This window comes from Netta rufina (assembly GCF_964035555.1).
Source record: "Netta rufina genome assembly, chromosome: 26".
NCBI lineage: Eukaryota > Metazoa > Chordata > Aves > Anseriformes > Anatidae > Netta > Netta rufina.
This window is the reverse complement of record NC_140150.1, coordinates 5,660,478-5,680,739: the sequence shown is the minus strand read 5'-3', so window position 1 is coordinate 5,680,739 and position 20,262 is coordinate 5,660,478. Positions and strand designations below refer to the sequence as shown.

General features: G+C 53.9%; 1 protein-coding gene across 1 annotated transcript; it reads right to left on the bottom strand.

Annotated features, from left to right (window-relative positions):
- Positions 1-458: 458 nt before the first annotated feature.
- On the bottom strand, positions 459-18,808 carry BAK1 (BCL2 antagonist/killer 1). Its single transcript, XM_084301785.1, has 6 exons — positions 18,695-18,808; positions 14,832-14,949; positions 8,259-8,394; positions 7,985-8,128; positions 5,729-5,909; positions 459-5,551 (listed from the first exon to the last, which is right to left on the bottom strand). Exons 2-6 carry the CDS (start codon positions 14,917-14,919, stop codon positions 5,447-5,449), a joined length of 654 nt encoding a protein of 217 aa, XP_084157911.1. The 5' UTR covers positions 14,920-14,949; positions 18,695-18,808; the 3' UTR covers positions 459-5,446.
- Between the last annotated feature and the right edge of the window lie 1,454 nt (positions 18,809-20,262).

The following is a 20,262-nucleotide window of genomic DNA, read 5'->3' as shown; positions in this document are numbered from 1 at the left end:
AATGGGGAAACTGAGCCTGCGACTGAATAGCTCTTGCAAATTTTTGCAAAGGAACCTAAAATGCACAATGAAAGGAGTACATCTTCCAGGAAAAAAAAAATCAACACATCTAGAAAGCGCTGCATGTACCTTTTTTTTTTATTTTCAAATATATATATATATATTACATCACTTTAAAACAGAATATTTGTGAAAGAAATGCTTTTGTGGTAAAAGCAAGCCACCATGTTCCACACAGCCCCTTTGTCTGTCCTTTAAACCTGGTCTGGTCTGCAGGCAGCTCCTTCTGGCTGCCCCTGGCACAACCTGTGGCCTGCCTCCTCCCTCTCCTCCTCCTCCTCCTCCTCCCACTGGAAAGAAAAGGTGTTCACCAGCCCTTTCCCACCCCTCCAGAGTCAGTGCAAGGCATGCTTTTCTGCTCCATCATGTACCCCGTCTTCTTCCTGAGCAGGGCTTCCTGGAGGGGTACAGAAAGGAGCTGGGGAGGGAGCTGTGTGGAGCATCGTGCACTATGCTGCTGCCAGAAAGGCGAGGAAAAGTGAATTGAGACAGCGTGACTTCAAGTATATGCATAAACCTATCACACAGAGCTTCACAGAAGGCTGCCACCAGTCCTGACCGCAAAGACACTGGTCTCTCTGGGGCAGCGGTCCTCGGAGCCTGAACCCTGCTGTTCCCTGCGTTTGGCAGGGAGGGTTTGGGCTGTTGGCTCACAGCATGAGGAACAGCCACAAGTGAGGGGATGTGCTGACAAGCAAACTGATAGCTCGGGCAGCTTCCTCCATTCAGGAGAAAAGAGCTGGGGTGGAGGGGGAATACACCATGCCCTCAGATTAAACTCATTAAATGAGATGCTCTTCCTCCAGCTTCTCACCCCCTTTTTACAGACCCATTATTACCAATACGAGTTAAATCTCCCTGCCCACCCACAAACACACACTTCAAATTGAAGGAAGAATTTTCTGTCTGGGCAACTCTGTGTCACTTAGCACCTCCTCTGGGCTGCCTCTGGCACAAAAGAAATACCCACCAGAAAAGCCCCAATTTCCTCTCTGAAATCCTTCATGTGCAGGGACCCAACAGAGAGGGACTGGGAACAGCATTATGGAGCATGTGGCCTTGACCTTGATCAGCAGCCCTGGCTCACACCCGTTTCCAACACCTCCAGCCCTGGGGGCTGGAACCACTGCCTGCAACCCTCGTTGCTGCTTCTAGGGTGCACCTAAGCCTTCACCGGGCACCACGATGCTGAAACGATCCCATGTAACAGATCCTGGGGCTGGGTGGAGAAGGGAAGCAGCAGGAGCCTTCAGTTCCTTTCCCTACCCGGTATAGAGTCAGGCAGGCACAGGTGCCAGCCAGTACAGGTATCACAGAGAGCCAGACCTTCCCGAAATACAGCCCTGGCTTGGGTCACTGCTAGACAAATGCCACATCTGCTCCAGCTGCTATGTCACCACCAAACCCTGTAGCGATTCAGGTGTCTTTGACAGGGGCTGAAACTTTCCTTCTCACCTGTTTGAGCCAGTGAACAATCCCCTCCTTGTGAGCAACCAGAGCTGAGCCTTCTGCTCTCCTGCCTTTCTTTTCCAGCTGAGGGTTTCCTCTCCCTGCTTCCCTTGCTCACTGGGGAAGAAACCAAAGCTTTGGGGGCAGCCACGCCCCAATAGCACCATAGTGGCTAGGAAGGTGACAACAGGGAGAGCCTGCCAACCAGTGCATGACGTGGGCTTCTTTTCATACAGGGTATCACACGTGGCTGGGTTGCTGTTTAAACACAGCTTACACTGCTTAAAAATATTGATCAGGTCTTTATCCTTCCAGAAGGAACTGATTGATTCAACCTTTCAGGGAACATTTGGGGTTATTTTGAGATTTCTTTTTTTTATTTATTTTTATTTTTATTTATTTATTTATTTATTTATTTTTTCTTCCTTAGAGCTCTTACTTCTGTAGTAGGGATGCACATTTTGGTAAAAAGGGCTCCTGACACTTCCAGCCTGAGCTAAAGCTGCCTGCACGTAGCCCAGGTGCCCTGCGGTGCCTCAGCCAGGCCCTTCCCTGAACCCTGCCTTGTGGGACTTTGAGGTAGATTCCTGCTGCAGCTCTTCAGAGAGCCCACCGGCCCTGCAAAGAGCATCTGCTGGGGAGGACAAAGCCTTCTCACCTTATTCTGCCTTGGGTCCAGCAGCCCCAACCCATCCTGCTCCCAGCAGCGGTCAGGCCCCGGCCCAGCCATGTCTGCCCTTGCTGCGTGCCAGGGCCCGGTGTGCGGCACAGCTCTGGGGGCACAAACCACCGGTCACCTGGCCAAAGAGGGGGCCTGGAAGCAGGATTTTCCCCCTGTGGGAGTTCAGCACCCAGGTGGCTGTGGCTGCAGTGCTGTGGCCATCCAGTGACGGGACGCAGTACTACAGAGCAGCCACCCATTCACGTTCCCACTTTGAGCCTGTCTGCTCAGCCATGGTGCCAGGAAAGCTGGGAGAGGTGAGAGCAGAGCGAGACGACATGCTGATACCCTGAGGCAATCCTCCCTGCAAATCCCCTGAGGAAATAGCTAAAACGGAAGCTTCCCTTTGTACAGCACCTACATCAGAAGTTCCCTTCTCAGTCCTGGTATCACAGACTTTACTAAGGCTTGATCGTCTACCATAAAGCTGAAAAATTACCTTTATTTAAATGGCCCTACATCTGAATGTGGTTTGCAGGGTGAAACCCCTTCTCTGGAAGATGAGAATAAATTACAAGCAGCATGACTTTCTGTACTAGCAGAAGTACTCCAATCTGTTAGAGTTCTTGGAGTGTGTCAGTAAAGTAGTGAATGAAAGTTGATGTACTGTTTTCTTTCCAAGGCCCTCTGGAAAAAGTCCTGCTGGAGACATAACCAAATCAGACAACTAGAGGACTGTGGCAGATCAATAACGTGACTGATTAAGAGAAAAGGAAAATAACAATTATCAGTTCATTTTCGCTGTGGCAAAAAAGCTCCATCTGGTGGTGTTTTCACCCAGAAAAAGAAGGTAAGCTGGGGGGAGAGGAAACTGCAGATGATAACACTAGGTTGTTCAGAGTGGTTCATGCCAGAGAAGAGTCAGGAAATCTCGAGATCTGCTCAAGACAATTGAACAGGTGGCAGGATGGTAAATGAAGCTGTGTGTGGATAAATGTAAAGAAGTGCACTTGCAAGGGGACAGATAAACTACAGGGGGGTCAAGCTGCTCACAGAGCATCAGCACAGCTGCAAAACCTGGGCACAGACAAACCACTGCAGGCTTGTGCTGCTCAGCACATACGTATTACAAAGAAAGCAACCCAAACAGATATATAGCAGAAGAATATTATAGTAAATATTTTAATGCCTTTTTAGGGAGTACAGTCCAGGACACTCCACCAGGGATTGGGATACTGCAGAAAGTGATGGGCACAGAAAGACTGATATGGAAAGAGGCCAAAGAGTTTGCTATTCTTTCGTTAAAAAAAGAAAAGGAACTTGAGGGACATAAGTGATACAAAATTATGGTTGGTCCTGAGCTAAGCTGCAAGGAGGAAAGCTGCCAGGTGTCCTCTGTCTGTGCTTTGACAGGACACAAAGTCCCAAGGGAGAGACATTGAGGAAAAAATCCACCTGAAGACAAAGGTAGGAAATAATGACACGGTGAGGTGATAGAGGAAGGTTTTAAAAACACAACAGCCAGGTGTCTGCCAGGAACACCTTTGGTACAGTGGGGCAGAAGGGCTGCTCCCTCTGCCCCCAGTTTGCCCACCCCAGTGACCCTAGGCAGGGCTGTGGGTGAGCTGGGCTCTGCCCTGCCACTGTGACCCCCCTGCCAAGGGGATGAGCCAGAGCAAGGGCAGTCGTGGTCCCCCAGCCCGTTTTGCTGTAGCAAAGCCAGGCGAGGTCCTGCCGTTGGGGGGCAGCCCCAGTGGGTAGAGGGCTCAGGCTACTTATGCCTGTGGTGCTGCTCCAGCCCTGGGGTCCCTCTGTGACAGGAGAGGAGCTCAGGCACGGGTCCATGGCTCATTTCCTACCTCTGAGGTCCTCCTGGCTCCCTCCCCCAGCTGGCTGAGCTGCTCTAGGAGCTCAGTGATGCTGGAATGGCTCAGACAGGGCCAGTCACAGTTTCAAGCCTTATAGTCACCTGGAGTAAAAAGAACAGATGGAACTAAACCATGCAATCTGCACTGGAATGCTCTCCCTATTTTGCAAAAGTCAGAAAGATTGGAGATCGAGCGGCACCTGCTTGGGTCCCTGCCTCCCCCAAAACTCATGTTCAAGCATTAGTCAAGAACAAGGTCAAATCCTTTGCTGGAAAAGCCATGGGTTACCAGGGCAGCGTGCTGTACCCTGCTGTCCCCACAGCCCCGACGTGGCAGCCCTAGCTCAAAGAGGACATAACAAAGAGCCTGTGCAGGGGTGAGATGCAACCAGTGCCTCCCAGTGAGAGCAAGGGAACCAACTGGTCGTACTGGGGCTGCTCACATGCCACCGTGCAGTGTGCTGGATGGAAGCAGCCAGCAGACTGGAGGGAGGGCAGGCTGCCTGCACACTCCCGAGTCACCACCCCACAGCTTTTTAGTGTTTGGAAACCTGCCGCTTCCCAAGGCCTGCTGGCATGCGGCCTCTGAACTCCTGCAATGGCTGGGGTGCAGGCAGTGAGGCACGACTGCGGCCCTGGGACCAGCATCGGCCATGGGATGCTGCAGGTTTGGGCTCTGGGCTGGGGCAGGGGAAGTCTGCCTGTGCCAGCACTGCTGGCTGCTGCCATCGATTGTCAGATAATAGGTTGTGCTCCAGTCACCATGTTCCTTTAAAAATGGGAAGGGGTTGCTTGCTAAAAGGAAAGGAAAAGCTCAAGTGTTTGGGCTTAGGAGCACGGAGAAGGTGAAAGCAAGCACCACATGGCTTTCTAACACTGGCTCACCCCTCCAGGGACTTACAACCAATGCTTGGAGCAACCAAGGCTGGAATCCCTCTTCGAATGCAAGTCTGGGCTAGAGCCAGCAGCAATGGGGGAGCTCTGTGCCTACCCCATGGAGTGTCTTAGGAACAGCACAGAGTGGAAGAGACACAAGACACATGCACAGATACGCCCACGCCGGCATTATCGCAACAATGCTTTTGTTCCTCCAGAGGAGCATGTTTTCCTGCCTCCCTGTTGCGGGCTACTGGGGTCACGGCGATGCTCCGTCCTCAGCACAGTGAGGCTTAAAGCAGCCAAAAAAGTCAAACCTTCCCCCCCCGCTGCCTCTCTCTGTAGCTCCTGGTGGCATCGCTGCAGGTGGCAGAGACCCTACATCCTGCAGCGGGAGGGTCACGGGTCCAAGCTGCGCTCTCTCCCCCCCAAGAGGTTCCTCAAATCGCCCCCCTCTCCTGGGAGACGTCAATGCAGGACAGAGGTTTGAGAGAGAGCTTGGCCGGACCCCCCAGTCTCTGCCCCCACGTCGGTCAGGGCCTGAAGAAGCGTCGTACCACTAAATGCCCCACCATCACCAGGGCCACCACCGCCAGCATGTACTTCATGTAAACATTGTCCAGATCGAGTGCAGCCACCTGACGGGAAACAGAGAGTTAGCAGGGGGAGTTAGACCTGCCTGCACCCTGCCTGGGCCGGCCTCCTGCTCTGCCCACGCTGCCGGCCCCACCAACCTCAGCTGCACCTTGGAGCCCATCAGCCTCCCATTGCCCCCCAGGTCCCCCAGGGCACAAGCCGTGACCCCCCTGGCTCACCCATCCTCCCTGCTGGGCGATCCACTGGGCGATGCGGTTGCACAGCATGAACTCCGTCACGTAGCGGGCGATGCGGCGGAGGAAGCCTGTTATGCCGTGCTGGTAGACGTGGATGGCCATGCAGTAGCCGAAGCCCAGCAGCGCGATCACCCGGCCCCAGTTAATGCCGCTTTCAAACAGGCTGAAACGAAGCCGATAGGTTTGGTTAAATCGCCCCCAAAAACTGCTGAGGCTGGCTTGCCTCCCTAGTCCTTGAGGCGCATCCCTGCCGCCTGGGCAAAGCCGTGATTTTGTGGCCAAGCAACATGTGGCCACCAATAACCTGATGTGCTTTCAGAGCAGAGCAACCACAGCCTCAGCCACAGACACTGACACAGACACCCCAGCCAGGTGGATTGAGGATGTTGTAGGAAAAAAAGGAAGCTTCCAAACCCTGCACACACAGCTACAGGCTCTGAATTGCTGAACTGATTCCACCTTGGGATGGCTGTGGCTGTCCTGCCACCCTCCTGTCCATTCCATCATTCCATCAGGTCTGTAACCAAATACAAGGGTATGCTGGCTCCTGTGAAGAAGCTCCTGAGCTACTTGGGTTTTCACAAGCCAGGGTGTTAACCCCAGCAAGCTGGAGCAGGTGCCACTTTAAGTTGGCTGTAGGCTGCAGCAAGCTCCAAAGCTGCTGCACATGCAGCTGGGAGCAGGAACAGCAGCCCAAGTACGCCACAGCATCCCAGGCAGAAGGAACAGGATTTTCCCTTTTCCTGCACACACCCCTCCCAGACCTACAGCTGACCTCACCTTCAGCTGATGCTCCCAAGGGCTGTGGGGCTCCAAAATACATCTAAGTTGTGTCCTAGTGTTCCTGATCCCAGTTTCAGCTGCTGTGGGCACAAATCTGCCATGTGCAGGTTTGGCACTGATTTACCTAGATGTTTTTTTTTCTTGTTTTCCAGCAAGGTAAGCAAGTAGGAAAAGAAAAATAAAATCAAAAATAAATAAATAAATAAATAAATAAATAAGAAGGGGAAAAAGAAAAGTAAGTGCTGCGTTTTAACCTGGTGCTGCCCCAGCTGTCCCTGCACAGCTGAAGGGAGCTCTCCTCTCTGCAGAGCCGGTCGCAGAGGGCGAGGGAAGGAACCACGAGGACACAGGTAGCACAGAGAGAGGGACAGAGGTTAATTTACCTGTTTGCGGTGCGTTAACCGCCTCAGGGTGGCAAAGCGGTGAAAACAGCGCAGCTTGGCTTCCCAAGGAGAGGGGAGCAGGAAGAGGACAGAAGAGAGGCAGTTAGACAACACACACCGAGCAGAGGGTGTACGGGGACGGGTCTGCACCACAGGAGCTGCCAGAGCCCGGGGCCAGAACCCAGAAAAGCCCTGTCAGGGGTCTTCTGCAGGACCCTGGGCAAACCCTTAAATGTGCACGGGGTCTTGGTTTTTCTATGGACAAAATGCAGGGAGAGGGGTGAGGACTGAGCCCCTCAAGGCACAGTTGGAGCATCTGCAGCCACCTCGGTGGAGCCGGCATAATGCTGCAGAGTAAGGTGCCTCAGGACATAGACACGAGCCTGCATCTGGTGCAGTCAGGGCAAAAAGTTATCCAGCTGTTTGCATCTCAGTCCTCATCCCGTTGCTGTGCTTGAAGTGGGAAAGCTGGGCACGCGTTGCCTGCACCAGACAGCTGCAGGCTTTTGGGGCATCCCAACATCTGGAGCCAGCCCCATCCTGCTCCAACCGGACACCACCATGGGCAGCAAGCGCCTGCCCTTCCCCAGGGCTGTGTTTTCTTTGTGTCCTTCAAAAGCTTGGCCCTCCAGGACTTCCAGCCACCAGCCAGGCAGTGCTGGGACCAGCAGCAGCTATGCCTTGGTCCGGGGCTGGTTGTACACCTGAATGGGAGCTGGGACGTTTGCTTGGCCCCACTTCCCAGCCACTTTCCCCAGACTTTCTGCCCCCAGACAGCTTGAACAAGGACCACCGCTGCATGGCCGAGGGGATAATGTGTGAAGACTGTGCCAGCAGGAGCAAGAGCAGAGGCAGAAAACGCAGGAGCCTTCATGGTGAGCTTGGACAAAGCTCAAGGCAGGGATGTGGATGGAGTTTGAACCAACAGAGTCTGTGTGCTGCAGCAGGGGTGGCTGCTCTGGGCTGGGGGACAAGGTCTCAATGGGCTGCACTGCACCCAGCGGGACCTTTTCATCCCTGCCCTCCTCCAGGAGAAGGTTTCCTGCCTGCACCAAGGGCGCTGGCGCCTTACCTGGAGGCAATCGTGATGAAGTAATCGTAGGCGTTCTCCTTGGTGGGCTGCAAGGATTTCAGCATGTAGCGAAACTCAGCGTCGTACCGCTTGTTAATGTCATCGCCGATGATGGCCAGGCGCCTCCCCACCAGGCTCCCAGTACTGCCCAGGGGAAATATGGCATTACAACAGACAGGCCAGGCTTCCCAGTAAGACCAGAAGCAGGTCTGTAACGGAGCCTGGCCTGGGGCAGGGTAGAGGGATGTGCGTGCACTTGGTGCCTGAGTTTTACCTGCCCAGCTCTTGCTGGATCTCCGCAATCTCCGGGTCCAAGGGCACTTCTTCCCCGCTCTCTTCTCTCTCCTGTTGGTAGCGGTAGAAGGCGTAGCTCCGAAACACCTCCTCGGTTTCCTGAGCCACCTGGTCTTCTGAGAGAGACAAGGGGAAGAAAAGTCGAGGGGGCAGCTCACCTGCTCACTTTCCCCAAGTTGGAAAGGGATCACACCTTCGTTTCCAGCCTGAATTTGTGCTGGCCTGCTCAAACATCTCCTTTCTCCACGTGCATCTTTGGCGGTGCCCTCCCATCGCAGTCTGCATCCTTTCCCTCACCCTGTGGCCCTGCGTCTCATCCCCAGCCCCTCTCCCTTGGATGAACACCCAAATGGTGCTCACATTTCGGGTGGTTGCTGCTCTCAGCAGCCAGCCAAGCCCTCTGCCAGGGGTCTGCACAGCATTTCAGGAGTCCCCAGGACGTGACAAACGCAGCCAAGTTTGCCTCTTCCCTTGCAGTTGCAGGGGACTGGTTGGGGTTCACAGCTATAAGTGAACAGCAGAAAGTAACGCAAAAGCAATCCAACATGGATCAGTTCTCAGAAAGCTCATTTCGATGCCAGACTTGTTTCTTGGAGGGGCACGGGCCACATTTGGATCCTTTTTTTTTGTCCAGACACAGGGCTATCGCCACACACATTGCTGACATTCAGGCTCTCCCCACGTGGCAGCACCTCTCTGTAAGGGAACTGTTCAGCAGAGACAAATTCAGGAATCCTGGACCCAGACCCCAAGAGGCAGCAAAGCTCAATCAGTGCAGAAAAGCCTCTCTCAGCAAACAACGCAGGGTTGTTTCTATTTTAACGCCACCCATGATCGTGCCCTTGCGTGGCATCAGCGATGACACAGTGACCAAAGGTTAAACTGGTCATTTTGGAATAACTGATAATAATTTGGCTGATTCAATCGCTCACTGCCAGTCTCACCTACACCCATCAGCGACGAGGCCAGGGGAGGGTTTGTGCCTTGTGCACGGGCTGCTGGCAGGAACAGAAAGATGAGTTTTTTCGAATAACTCAGAAATCATACACCAAAGAGGTGGCTCCTTATCTTGCACTGGCAAGCAGACAAACAGCCCAGCGAGGGGTCTGAACACAGCCGTGTGCGGACCCCCAGGCCCTGCGCTTTGTTAATGAACCCACGTGGAGGCAACGAGCCCTGGGCATGGAGAGGCTCTGGGCTGTGAGCTGGTGCTTGTGCTGGGTTTGGGTGCCGCAGCTTCCTTCCCTTGCTCTCGTAAACAAGCAGGGTTTGGCACGCCAGCTATTTGGGGTTCAGCGGGGGCAGGCACCCAGGCAGTCACGTCACCGGCTCTGACAGTGCGCGCGAAAACCGAGCTCAGGCAGGAAATGAGTCAGGAGCAAGTGGCAGCGGCAAACCTGCGCCATCTGGATGCTGCTCGGGCTCAAGAACTGCACGTGGGGCATGGGGACAGATCCTTCGAGAAGGGGGCAGCACCTCTTCTGTGCACCCTGTGCTGCTCGGGGATGGGAAAGGGGCTTGTTGCGGCTGGGACCTGGAGCAGGGAGCCCCCAGTAGGCGTCCCGGTCCAAAGGTACCATGGTGACCGATACCTTATCTCACGCACTGCATAGCTCCTGGGGAAAGTACCTGGTCTGTCACAGGGTGTCTCTGATTAGAGCGTGGTTTCAGCTAGCCCGGGGAATGTATTCTGGCTGGAGGAACACTCAGATTTACAGCACTAGTTTAGCAGCCCAGGATTTGGGGGAATCAGCTCTGAAGTCCAGTTAATGCACTTCTTCCCAATTTCTTTTCTAAGTCACAAAATATGTACATGACAGAAATACCACGGGCACATCCACAAAATCTGTAGGGGACCAAAATACCATGGCACATCTGCAAAACCTACAGGGGACCGAAATACCACGAGCACATCCACAAAATGTAAGGGACAGAAATACCATGTTCACACCACAGATTCACAGACATTAAACGAGGTGCAAAGCACTGTGCCCAGTTAAAGCAGCAGCAGGACAGCAGGACCCCGCAGACCTGCGGCTTTAGGTGATGGTTTTCAAGGTGCACTGGGAGCAAACAACCATCAGGCAAACCTGCACCAGCAAGCGGGGCAGCTCATTGCAGCAAACCCAGCCAAAACCTGGCCCCGGCATCCCGGCACATCCACCCACCAGCCTGTGTGCACGGTTTTCTGGCCACTTGCATTTCCAACACAGCGATGCTACGGGATGGTGACATCTCCATGGCCCCTGCACAGCCCCTGGGAGATGGACCCAGCCCTGGGTAGGGTGGTGCAGGGACAGCAGAGGACCTGTCGGGCGGAGACTCGGGTTACAGGGAGTTTGGGCTTTGTAAATAAAGGTGAAGGGAAGTGACAAGCCCCTGTGGCTGTGTTTTCAGGGGACTGTTTTTTGTTTTGCGGGAGCAGGTTTATTTGGCGGTAAACAAATCCAACCTTACTAGGAGCCAAGCAGGGAGCAGTAACCAGAAAACGAAACTGACTGAGTCACAGTTTCAGTGAGAGGCAGAGTAAACAAACTGCAAGAACAAAAGAGGAAATAAGCGTACCCAAAAATCCCTGCTTTTAACTATCCCAGGCACTACTTTTAGTAACATGAGGACAGGAGGATGTGCCCCTTTTTCTCCCATATGCTGACCTGCAGCACCTACTGGGACCACCTCTGGGTGTCCCCCACTGGAAGAACGAGGCTCTGGATCGGGACTTGCCACGTGGATGCTCAGGACCAGCAGTGCAGAGCAGGCTGGAGCTCCTCCTGCATCTCTGGGCTCCTGGGGCAGTACCAGGGGGCTCGGCATCAGGCAGACTCCGTGCTGCAGGGGAGGACTCTGCTCCGCTTCCCTTTTGCCGAGTGGTGACCCCATCATGCTCGGTCCCCAGCACCCAGGCCAGACCTGCTTCAAGAGCAGCCCCTCGCCTGGATTCTGCTTTCTTTCTCACTGTTCCTCTCTCCCGGGGTGCAGCTGGTAAAAACTATCAGCCTCAAAAAAATCACCCCTCAGATGTCATTACAACTTAACAGCCCTGCTACAGGCTGCAATAGTGACAGATGCAACCTGGCATCGTCCCTTTTGACCTCAGGAGATGGGCAATAACCACAGTAGCTGTCCGCACAGAGACTGATATCCAACTGGGAAACATCGGCTGGATCCCAAGGGAGAAGACAGCTCAAGGGACCAAGAACAGTCCCTGGAGGTTTTTGCTTTGAGGGGTTGCAGTTGCAATTCAGGTGTGGGACAAGCAGCATCTGCATTAAGGGAGTTAAGCTAGCTTCCACCCGGCCAGGCAGCACCTTGTGTAACCTACCCCTGTCATCAGCAATGCCATCTAGGATCAAAGGCTGATCAGCTTAAAAATGCATCATGCTGGCATAACCCTGCATCGCTCGAGATCAGAGCTTCCAGACAGGTAAATGAAAAACTGCCTTCCCCAGAGTCATCTGCTAAGGACAAAGCAACTCCCCTTGCTCTGTTCTTTACAGAAAATATCTTCCCACCCAAAAGAGGAGCGAGATCCTCAAAAAGCCACCACACAGAGCTACTGGGCAAACACCATTGGTTTTAGGATTGAAATTTCTCTATTTATGAGGGAGATTTTCTGGTCCAGATCCTGGACTGAAGTCAAGGAACCTGCTTTAGTTCAGGGGGTGCCACCCCAGCAGGGGCTGGGGGCCACTGCATGGTCTTGCTCGGGTACTTTGCTGCCCAAGCTGAGACCTGTCCCATATTTGCTGATCTCTGGGACTGCAAAGGGAGGCAGGGCCCCGTGCTCGGTGGGATGCCTGAGATAGGTGGGCATCAGCTCTGGCCCAACAGTGTTTTTAGAAGTGATTTTTTGGAACACCCTTTTCAGGCAGGAATAAAGGAGCCATAAGGCACTTCCAGAGCAGGGCTATTCCCTTGTGCAGCCATAAGAAGGATGACTTTTTTTTTTTTTTAATGGAAATCTCATATTGATGGGAGATGCAGTTCAACAGGGAAATCCAATACTCAGTGTCTGTTTGTGCTGGAGATGGGACCTGCAGGGGCACCAGAGCAAAGAAAAGCACGTTCAAACAGTTTCAGTTGCTCTACAGAAACTTTGAGAGCCTGGGCTTAAACAGGTCACTTTTTTTTCCTACTCATTTTGCAGGTGGTCTTGGAGATGAAGACATGGAGGTACTCACAGACGCATGACTAACCTCTCTGAGCAACTATTTATCAATTCATCATTTCTTTCGCATGCGATGTCAAGTCCACAGCTAAGATAAACAACTAGGGACCAAGCCGTACACCTCTCCGAGTTTGTTATGTGAGTATTAAGCACACAAACAAATGAGAAAGCCCAGGTAATCAGAGTAAGAGAGCAGTTGCCAGTTTAGCACTGCAAACTCTGAGTCAGATGGCTGGGTTTTCCAGGCACAACCCTGACACAGCAGACATCCTCACAGAGCCTTGTTCCAAGTCTCTGTCCACTTCCCTAGCAGCAGAAGCAGATATAGCACCTACACCTTTCTCAGCAAAGCGCTTTGGGATTCCAGCTAATGTGGCCCATACAGGAGCTAAGTGTGACTGCACAGATAGTATTTGCACTTGTCCTTCTTCACTGTAGGGGTGGTAAGCTGCATTTTGCACAACTACCTGCAGGTGTGAGGACAGCCATGTCCATGGGATGTCCCCTGGCACGGGATGTCCCCCTGACCTGAGCCTTAGTGTAGTTATCCCAACCGTTCCCAGAGCTGTGCGCACACCCTGGCAACATGTCTGAACAGGGAAGTGCCACCAGCCCCATTTTACAGATGGGAAATGAAGTAGGGCAAGGTTAACGAGTTAGTTCTCTGAATTAGGAACTCCACTTCCTGAGCTCAGCTTAGTACTGTTGGTGCTGGGCCTCCCAGCCCTCCTGCAATGTTTGCTCCCCTTTGTGTGACTGTTCATGAATTACATTGTTCCTCCTCTTCATCACACAATGCCACAAGGCTCCTGCCTTCATCTACAAAACCCTAAAAATACGAGAAGTGTGGGTTGCAACCCAGCCTCGCAGAAACACCAGCATCTTGTCCCTGCCCTAAGCAAGGCCTGGTAGAACAAGGGATCAAGACAACACTCAAATCCTTGACCAGCAGAGAAATCCCTTTGCTCCCTATGCATCCAAAGACAAACAAACAAGGCAAGCAAGCCCTAAATGAAAACCAGGCTTAATACCTGGTGACAAAAGCTTTCTTCCACCCAGTAGTCCCATAGCATGTGTTAGAAGCTGCACATTTTTGCTGTCACCTGAGTCCATGTGGCTTCTCCCAAAGAGGTACAGAGGGATCCTCCAAATTCCAGGTGGACCCCTGATTTTTGGGAAACAGACGGGTACCAGTATTGCCAGTAAGTGTTTGCAAACGTACAGGAAGTGTGACTGTAAAACTGTGTGGTTAGAGTTCAGGGCCCAATCCTCTCGCAGGTTTTCACATCAGCATCTCATAGGCCTCAACAGGAAATCAGCATACGTAAACAACTGTTCTAATTTATTTATTTTTATGCCTTGTAGACTTTGGTAAGGGAAGGACAGTTGTGGTTTTGTTGTTTTTTTTTTTCCCTCCTCTAATGTGTTCACGCAGGATCCAGAACAAATGGTACTCCGAGATGGAGAAGAGCCTGGGCTGTACCAGAATACAAACAACATAACCAGGCCCATAAACCAGCTCTGAGCTGGATCTGGACTCAGACACATAAACAGTTAGCTATAACTTCTAATCTCCAGTATTGACAGAGCAGCGGTGACTCAGCCTTATTTACAAGTCCACCTGCAAAACAGGTTAAGAAGCCACCCGAATTGAACACCTCACTGTGCAGCGGCATTTTATCAGCCGGGGACAAAACGGGAGCTGAGGCTTTTCCCAGCTTCCTTTCGGTCCAGTTCCCAGTTTCACCCATCAGCAGGCAATGCAATCACACCTTCTGCTGGGCTCGGGATGCATGGGGAACGGGAGGCACCGCTTCTTGCCCTTCCTGACCCCAAACTTTTTGTCACCGCCCTGACACAGCAGGGACCCGACTTGGTCCGGCAGCTGATGCTGCACGACTGAAACCGCTCGGCACAGCACGTTCTCCTGCCTGCTTTAAACCTCAAGTACCTTTCGCTCGCTTGTGTTGGCGGAAGGGAAAGTAAATGACACCCAGCACCTGTGGCACATTGAGCAGCCAGCTGGGGCAATTCACCCCACGCCCAAACCTCCATGCCTGCACCCAGCTGGCAGCAGACCCCAGCTCTCAGCAGCTCCCTGCATGCTGTTTGCTGCATGCTTTGCAAGCCCCCTTGCTGCCCACTGTGCTAGCCCAACACCAAGCATCTCCCAAAAGCTCCGAGTGTGTGAACTCAGGAGTTCAGTTCTGCATAGATGGACAGAGCTGACTTCTTATCCCAGCCCTGCAAAGCCCTTGGAAGAGTGAAAAAACATCTTTTCAAAGAAACACAGCAGGAAAAAAAACCAAGCAAACAAACTAGAAAACCACAGCTGAATGAATATGCTTCCTGCCCCAGCCCCAAATAGCACATCCCCCTTTTTACCTGAATTGAGCTCTTGTGACAGTCTGCGCCCATTGCTGCCCCGGCGTCCGTGGGCCCTCGGTGGGTCTCCGTCGTTCCCTGAGGCCATCGCAGAGATGCTAGGGAGGATCAGCTTTACCTGGAGAGGGGACAGACAGGACGTGAGCCAGGGTATGGCTCATCAGCAGTCACGCTGGAGACCTCTTGCTCCTTCCCACACCTCTCAGGTCAGCATCACGGGGCCCCTTTGGCTGAGTCAAGGGCTCAGAGAAGCACTGCTTGCTTTTATCTCCACGAGCAGCCTGGCTCCTCCCTTCCCTGCACTTGCTCCCTCATGGTCACACTGAGTCCTTTGGCTAGATTTCTCCTCTCTTCCCATCATGATGTTTTCAGACAGTAATATGCCACAATAGGAAAGTCACCCAGTGCCCTACCCCGCTTCCCCACCCTTGCTGGAAACCTACTGGCTGTCCCATGACCCAGAAAGTGCTTCTCCAGCCCAAACAATGGCATCATCTGCAGCAGCTTCACACTGGGAAGAAAAGCAAAACCCCAGCACCAAGGGCTGCAGGGCTGCCGGGTGCTGAGCCACTGCATTCCCACTGCAGCCAGCCTGAGCCATGGCCATGACTGCTCAAGAGCAAACCAAGTTGTGACCACAGCCAGCTGCCCCAGCAACAACACCAATTCCCCTCTGCAAGCACCTCTGGCTTGTTTTCCAGAATTTCTGCCAGTCTCTCTTTTCCTATACCCAGATTCCCTAACTTCCCATTCCTCATGTCTTCCCAGCTCCTCTCTGAATAAGAAAATTAAACCAAGTGTCCATCTCCAACTGCTCCCGAGCTTCAGAGGCAACCTAAAACCATACCTGTGTTTAGGGCTCTGCAAATTTCTCAGCAGCTGCTTTTACCCCCTGCTCATCACACTGACATCACCCCTGGTTTGTGCAGAGAAGGAAGTGAGGCCGCCTGCTTAGGTCGGGGTTAGATCACGGCGGTGGCTTGCCTTTTGTTCAGCATGCCGGTACATGTTCCCAAGCCAGGCCTTCTAATAGGGCTGTGCTGGTGGGTTTTTCTGATTTGCACCAGTTTTAAATTTGTGAGGACACACTGACACACAAAAGTTTAAATCACATTCTGGCCAAAAATAAATAACAAAAAAAAATGTGCGGGTTGCAGATAAATAACCACCTACATCAACCTTAGGAGTGCAACACCTGGGCCAAGCTTACAGCCTCACATTGATTATTCAGAAGAGAAAAACAGAGATCATAAAACAGATTGTGAAGTGAGGTATGCAGCCAGGGTGGGATGAGGGGCTGGAAATGCAAAGTTTATCAGCCTGGCTTCGAAAGCCCTCACGTATTTGCATATCTGCAGCCAGGGACTCTGAGCCCTGGTGACACACAGATGGAGGTGCTGTTTTTTCCTACACGCCTCCGAGGACAGGATTTCCCTTTTCCTCCCTGACCTCGTACATCGCCATCCAAGGAAAAGCAGAAAACATGCTGAGGACCAGTGGTGGAGGCCGGGGGCGGCAAGGAGTCAGGCTTTGGAGCAGAGGAGGGACGGACACGGTGCGGGCAGCTCGGCGAGCGCCTAGAGCAGCCAACGCACACTCAGTGAGGCTGAAGTCGCAGCCCACCTCCCATATGAAGGCTTCGAAGGGAAGCAAGAGCAGACTGGGAGCAGTTCTCTGCCCGTTTGTGAGTAACCAAAGCAGGAGGAATTTATTCCATGCCTCGCAGTGCTGCAGCCCAAGGCTGCGCTGAGCACAGTGCTGGTCGTGGATGCGTCCAGCCGGAGTTTAATCGCCTCTGGAGCTTTTACAGCACGGGCTGTTGATGCAGCCGGCTGTATTCACGTGGCCTCTGCCCAAACCTCAGCCACCAAGAACCATGAATTTCTGATGTGGCTCCGACTGCTCCATCTGAAGGATGTCTGGGGGAACACCCAACTCCGGAGCCTGTGCCGCAGCTGACTCATGTGTTGCTCCGCACTTGTTGTCTGCCAAAGCCTTTGGAAGTGAGTGTTGCAAGCTGCGACTGGGGCCATAGAGGAACTTTCATTTTCAGTTTCCCTCTTAATATAGTTTCTTGCAGCGCTTTCTTCTCTCGCACTGCGGGGCACCGCAGCCCTCCTGCGCACATCTGGGACCAGTGGCCACATCCCTGTCCCCTGCGTGTGCCGAGGGGCTGCAACCCACTGCCAGATGGGACCCAAAAGTCCCACTCCTGCAAACTAAATGAACTTCTGAGCTAGCTGGCTGCCCACCTCTGCTGGGGCCAGTGCCTCAGCCCAGCCCCTCCGGTACCCAGAGCCCTCATTCCTCCTGCTTCCTGGTTGCTGCCCTTTGGTTTGCCCCATTCCCTTTGGTTATGAGAATGCTGTGCCAGGAGAGAGCAGGGAGGGTGTGAAGGAGGATTACGACACCCAGATGCTTAAAGACAGCCCAAGGCAGCAGAAAATGAAGGTCCTCCAGGGCTTGGGACACAAAGGCACGGGGAGGCTGCAGGGCACTAGGAGCGGTGTCTAACTCAGCCAGGGGACAATTCACCTCCACCCTGACTTTTTGCTCTTGTAGGAGGCCACAAAGGGTTAAAAGGAGCAGATAGCACCTGAGCTGTGGATTTAGCAACACCTCTGACATGGCACAGGAGCCTTATCTTTATTAATGAGCACGTGCCAAAGGATCGGCCTTCCTGCAGGCTTCCCTCATAAAAAGACCTTTGCCTCAACTGTTCCTCGGTTCGCCCTCCCTCACTCTGCTCTAAGGTCTCTGACATGCTTCCTGAGTGCCCCCAGGACGTGCCCATTGCTCAACTTCTCCCAGCTTTTCTCCCAAAGGACAGTGCCCAGGCAGCAGGGAAATGCTGGGGCCAGCCCAGCAAGGGAGGCTGATTTGTGGGGTGCAGGAGGGCAGGGAACCCGCAGGAACAGGATGGGAGCAGCCCCAGCCCCCCAACGCATTATGAAAATCTCGTTCCAGGAAATGCATGGAGTGTCCCCTGGGAGAAGCATTTCACATGCCTGGCCCCCAGCCCATGCAGCGATCACACCAAAAAGCAAGCGGCAGCAGGACCAGAGGACCCCAACCCCTGCTCATTCAGTGCAGAGCCCCCTCCCCCCCTGGAGAGAGCAAATGGGGGAAGTTCGCCCAGTTTTGTGCTTTCCTGTGCCCACCCAGCCCTTGAGCCCCGCGGCAGCAGCTGTCGGGGATGAGGACCTTGCAGCCACCCCCCCCGTGTCCTGGTGGTGCTGAGCAGGAAACCATGCAGCTGAGCCCATGGGGCCACACGTGTGATGCCCAGGGCTGAGGTCACGGCTTGGAATGGAGCTGGCCTGGTGTCACCACGGTCCCCAGCCTGGCATGGCACGGCTCTTGTCACCGATGGCCCCAAAAAAACCCTCTGCCTGCCTCCCAGCACCCGAAGCTCAGCATGGGGGTGCCGGGAGGGCTGTCACTGCCGTGGCCTCACGAGGGAAGAAACAGGGGAGGAGAAAAGAAAAAAAAAAAAAAAAAGAGAGGAGGGGGAAAAACGCCAAAAAAAAATGGAGAAAACATTGCCAAAAGAGGCGATGTTTGCTCTTCGGGGCAGCACTCAGCACGGAGCGAGACCTTTCAGCCCTGACCCGGAGACCACTGCCCGCTGCATTACGCCGTGTAGTTCAAATCTCCCGCACCAGAAAAGTGCAGGATGAGGCCCTGGGTCTCTGTCCCTCCCCCCCCCCCCCCCCAACCCCCTCCCACCTCCCTAGGGTCCCCCCGGTGCATTTCAACCCCCCCCAACCCCCGGCAGCGCTCAGCAGCCCCGGCCCAGGGGGGGAGGGGGGGAGTTGGAAGGAGCATCCCGGCGGAGGCTGGGGGGGGTCCCCGCTACTCACCGGCTCCCGGCGGGGTCCAGGGGGGCCGGGGGAGTCCCGGGGAGCCCTAACGCATCCCTCCGGGGAGCTGCCCCATCCCCGCCGCTCCCTTCCTGCCTCCTCGCCGGAGCGCAGCGGCGCGGCGCGGGGGAAGGAAGCGAGCAGGGCCGGGGAGGAGGAGGGAAAAGAAGAAGAGAGACCGAAAAAAAAAAAAAAAAAATTAGAAACCCAACCCCAGACCATAGATGCAGAAGCGGAGCCGGGCAGGGCTCAGCTCAGCTCCCTCTAGAGGCGCCCTCCCCGGCCGGAGCGTGGGAAAGGGGCTGCGGCAGTGCTTTGAGCAGCGCCGTGCACCCAGGGGATGCTCCTGGGGGGCCTGGGGGGGGATTTGGGGGAACCCCCCCGGCTGGGGGCACCCTCCGGCTTCGGGACACCCGGGGAGATTCTCTGGGTGCTGAGCCCAGCGGTGCAGGGGTGGTGCGATGCACCTCGGCACCGTTTGCTGTGATTCCCTGGGTGTCTGCATCCCCTGTGGTCTCCAGTGTGGGGTTTTTTGGCCTTTGGGAAGGCTGCTGGTTCGCTCTCTGTCGGGTTCTCCTGGCAGGTAGGACCAGGAGCTGCGTTAAAGCCCTCAGGCCATTTCAGGTTTCCAGGAAGAAGCTTCTTTTTTGGACCACCAGGCCAAAAGGGTCAGTGGTGGCAGAGGTGCCTCACACCTGGGAAAGCTGAAATCCACTGAGATCAAAAAACAAAAACAAACAAACAAACAAAAACACACACACACACAAAAAAAACAAACAAAACAAAAACATACAAACAAACAAACAAAAAACAAACACAAGGCAGCTGGAGGAAAGGGCACAATTCACCCTAGAGAGCAAGATAGCTTTGCAGGGGGTGGCTATTTGTTTCAGCCCCAAAGCTTCCCCAGCTTCTTCCCTTCCCCCAGGAGGCTGCCAAGGGCTCCGCTGCTGGGGCTGTGAGCTGCCAGATAAGCAGGGGTTTGGGGCCAGTTTGAATGCTTGATTGCTAATTATCCAATTACTTGTCTGCCCCATGGTAGGAGCACTGCTTGTGCCCTGTGGGATGTTCTTTGCCCAGGGGAGCAGAATGAAAGGATTTGATGAATCCCTGCTTGAGCTTCACTGGGGAAGCAGCCCCCAGATGCAGGGGGCACAGCCCTGGCTCCAGAGCTGCCCTCACCCCCTGGGCACCAGCAAAGAGCTGGCTGTGATGGGGGAAGCAATGAATGTCTCCGGTGACCTAGGGGACCAAGGGCCAGGAGAGCTGTGCCTGCTCAGAAATGGCTTTTTGGGGTATAAGACCATAACCATGGAGCAGAGGAAGGTGAGGCAGCAGCTAACAGGGCCTGTCCCCATCAGCCTGGCAGGCAGGGGTCTGCCATCCTCCCAGAGAAACACCTTGACCTGGGGGTCTTGAGGCCCATCAACCTTCATCCTGTGGTGGCTTTTCTTGTGCACAGCTGGCATTGTCTGTGCCTAGTTTCAGACTATACATCAGCACAGGCACTGCAGGGGATGAATCCTATACAGGTGAACCCTGCACTTGTCTCTCTTCAACACTGCCTC

Bases quoted from the DNA above. Each gene is read 5' to 3' on its own strand.
- BAK1 (XM_084301785.1), bottom strand. From the start codon at position 14,919: ATGGCCTCAGGGAACGACGGAGACCCACCGAGGGCCCACGGACGCCGG. The intron at 8,129-8,258 runs GTAAAACTCAGG...TCCCCTGGGCAG, and splicing joins ATCCAGCAAGAGCTGGGCAG to TACTGGGAGCCTGGTGGGGA. The intron at 5,552-5,728 runs GTGAGCCAGGGG...GTTTCCCGTCAG, and splicing joins TCGCCCAGCAGGGAGGATGG to GTGGCTGCACTCGATCTGGA.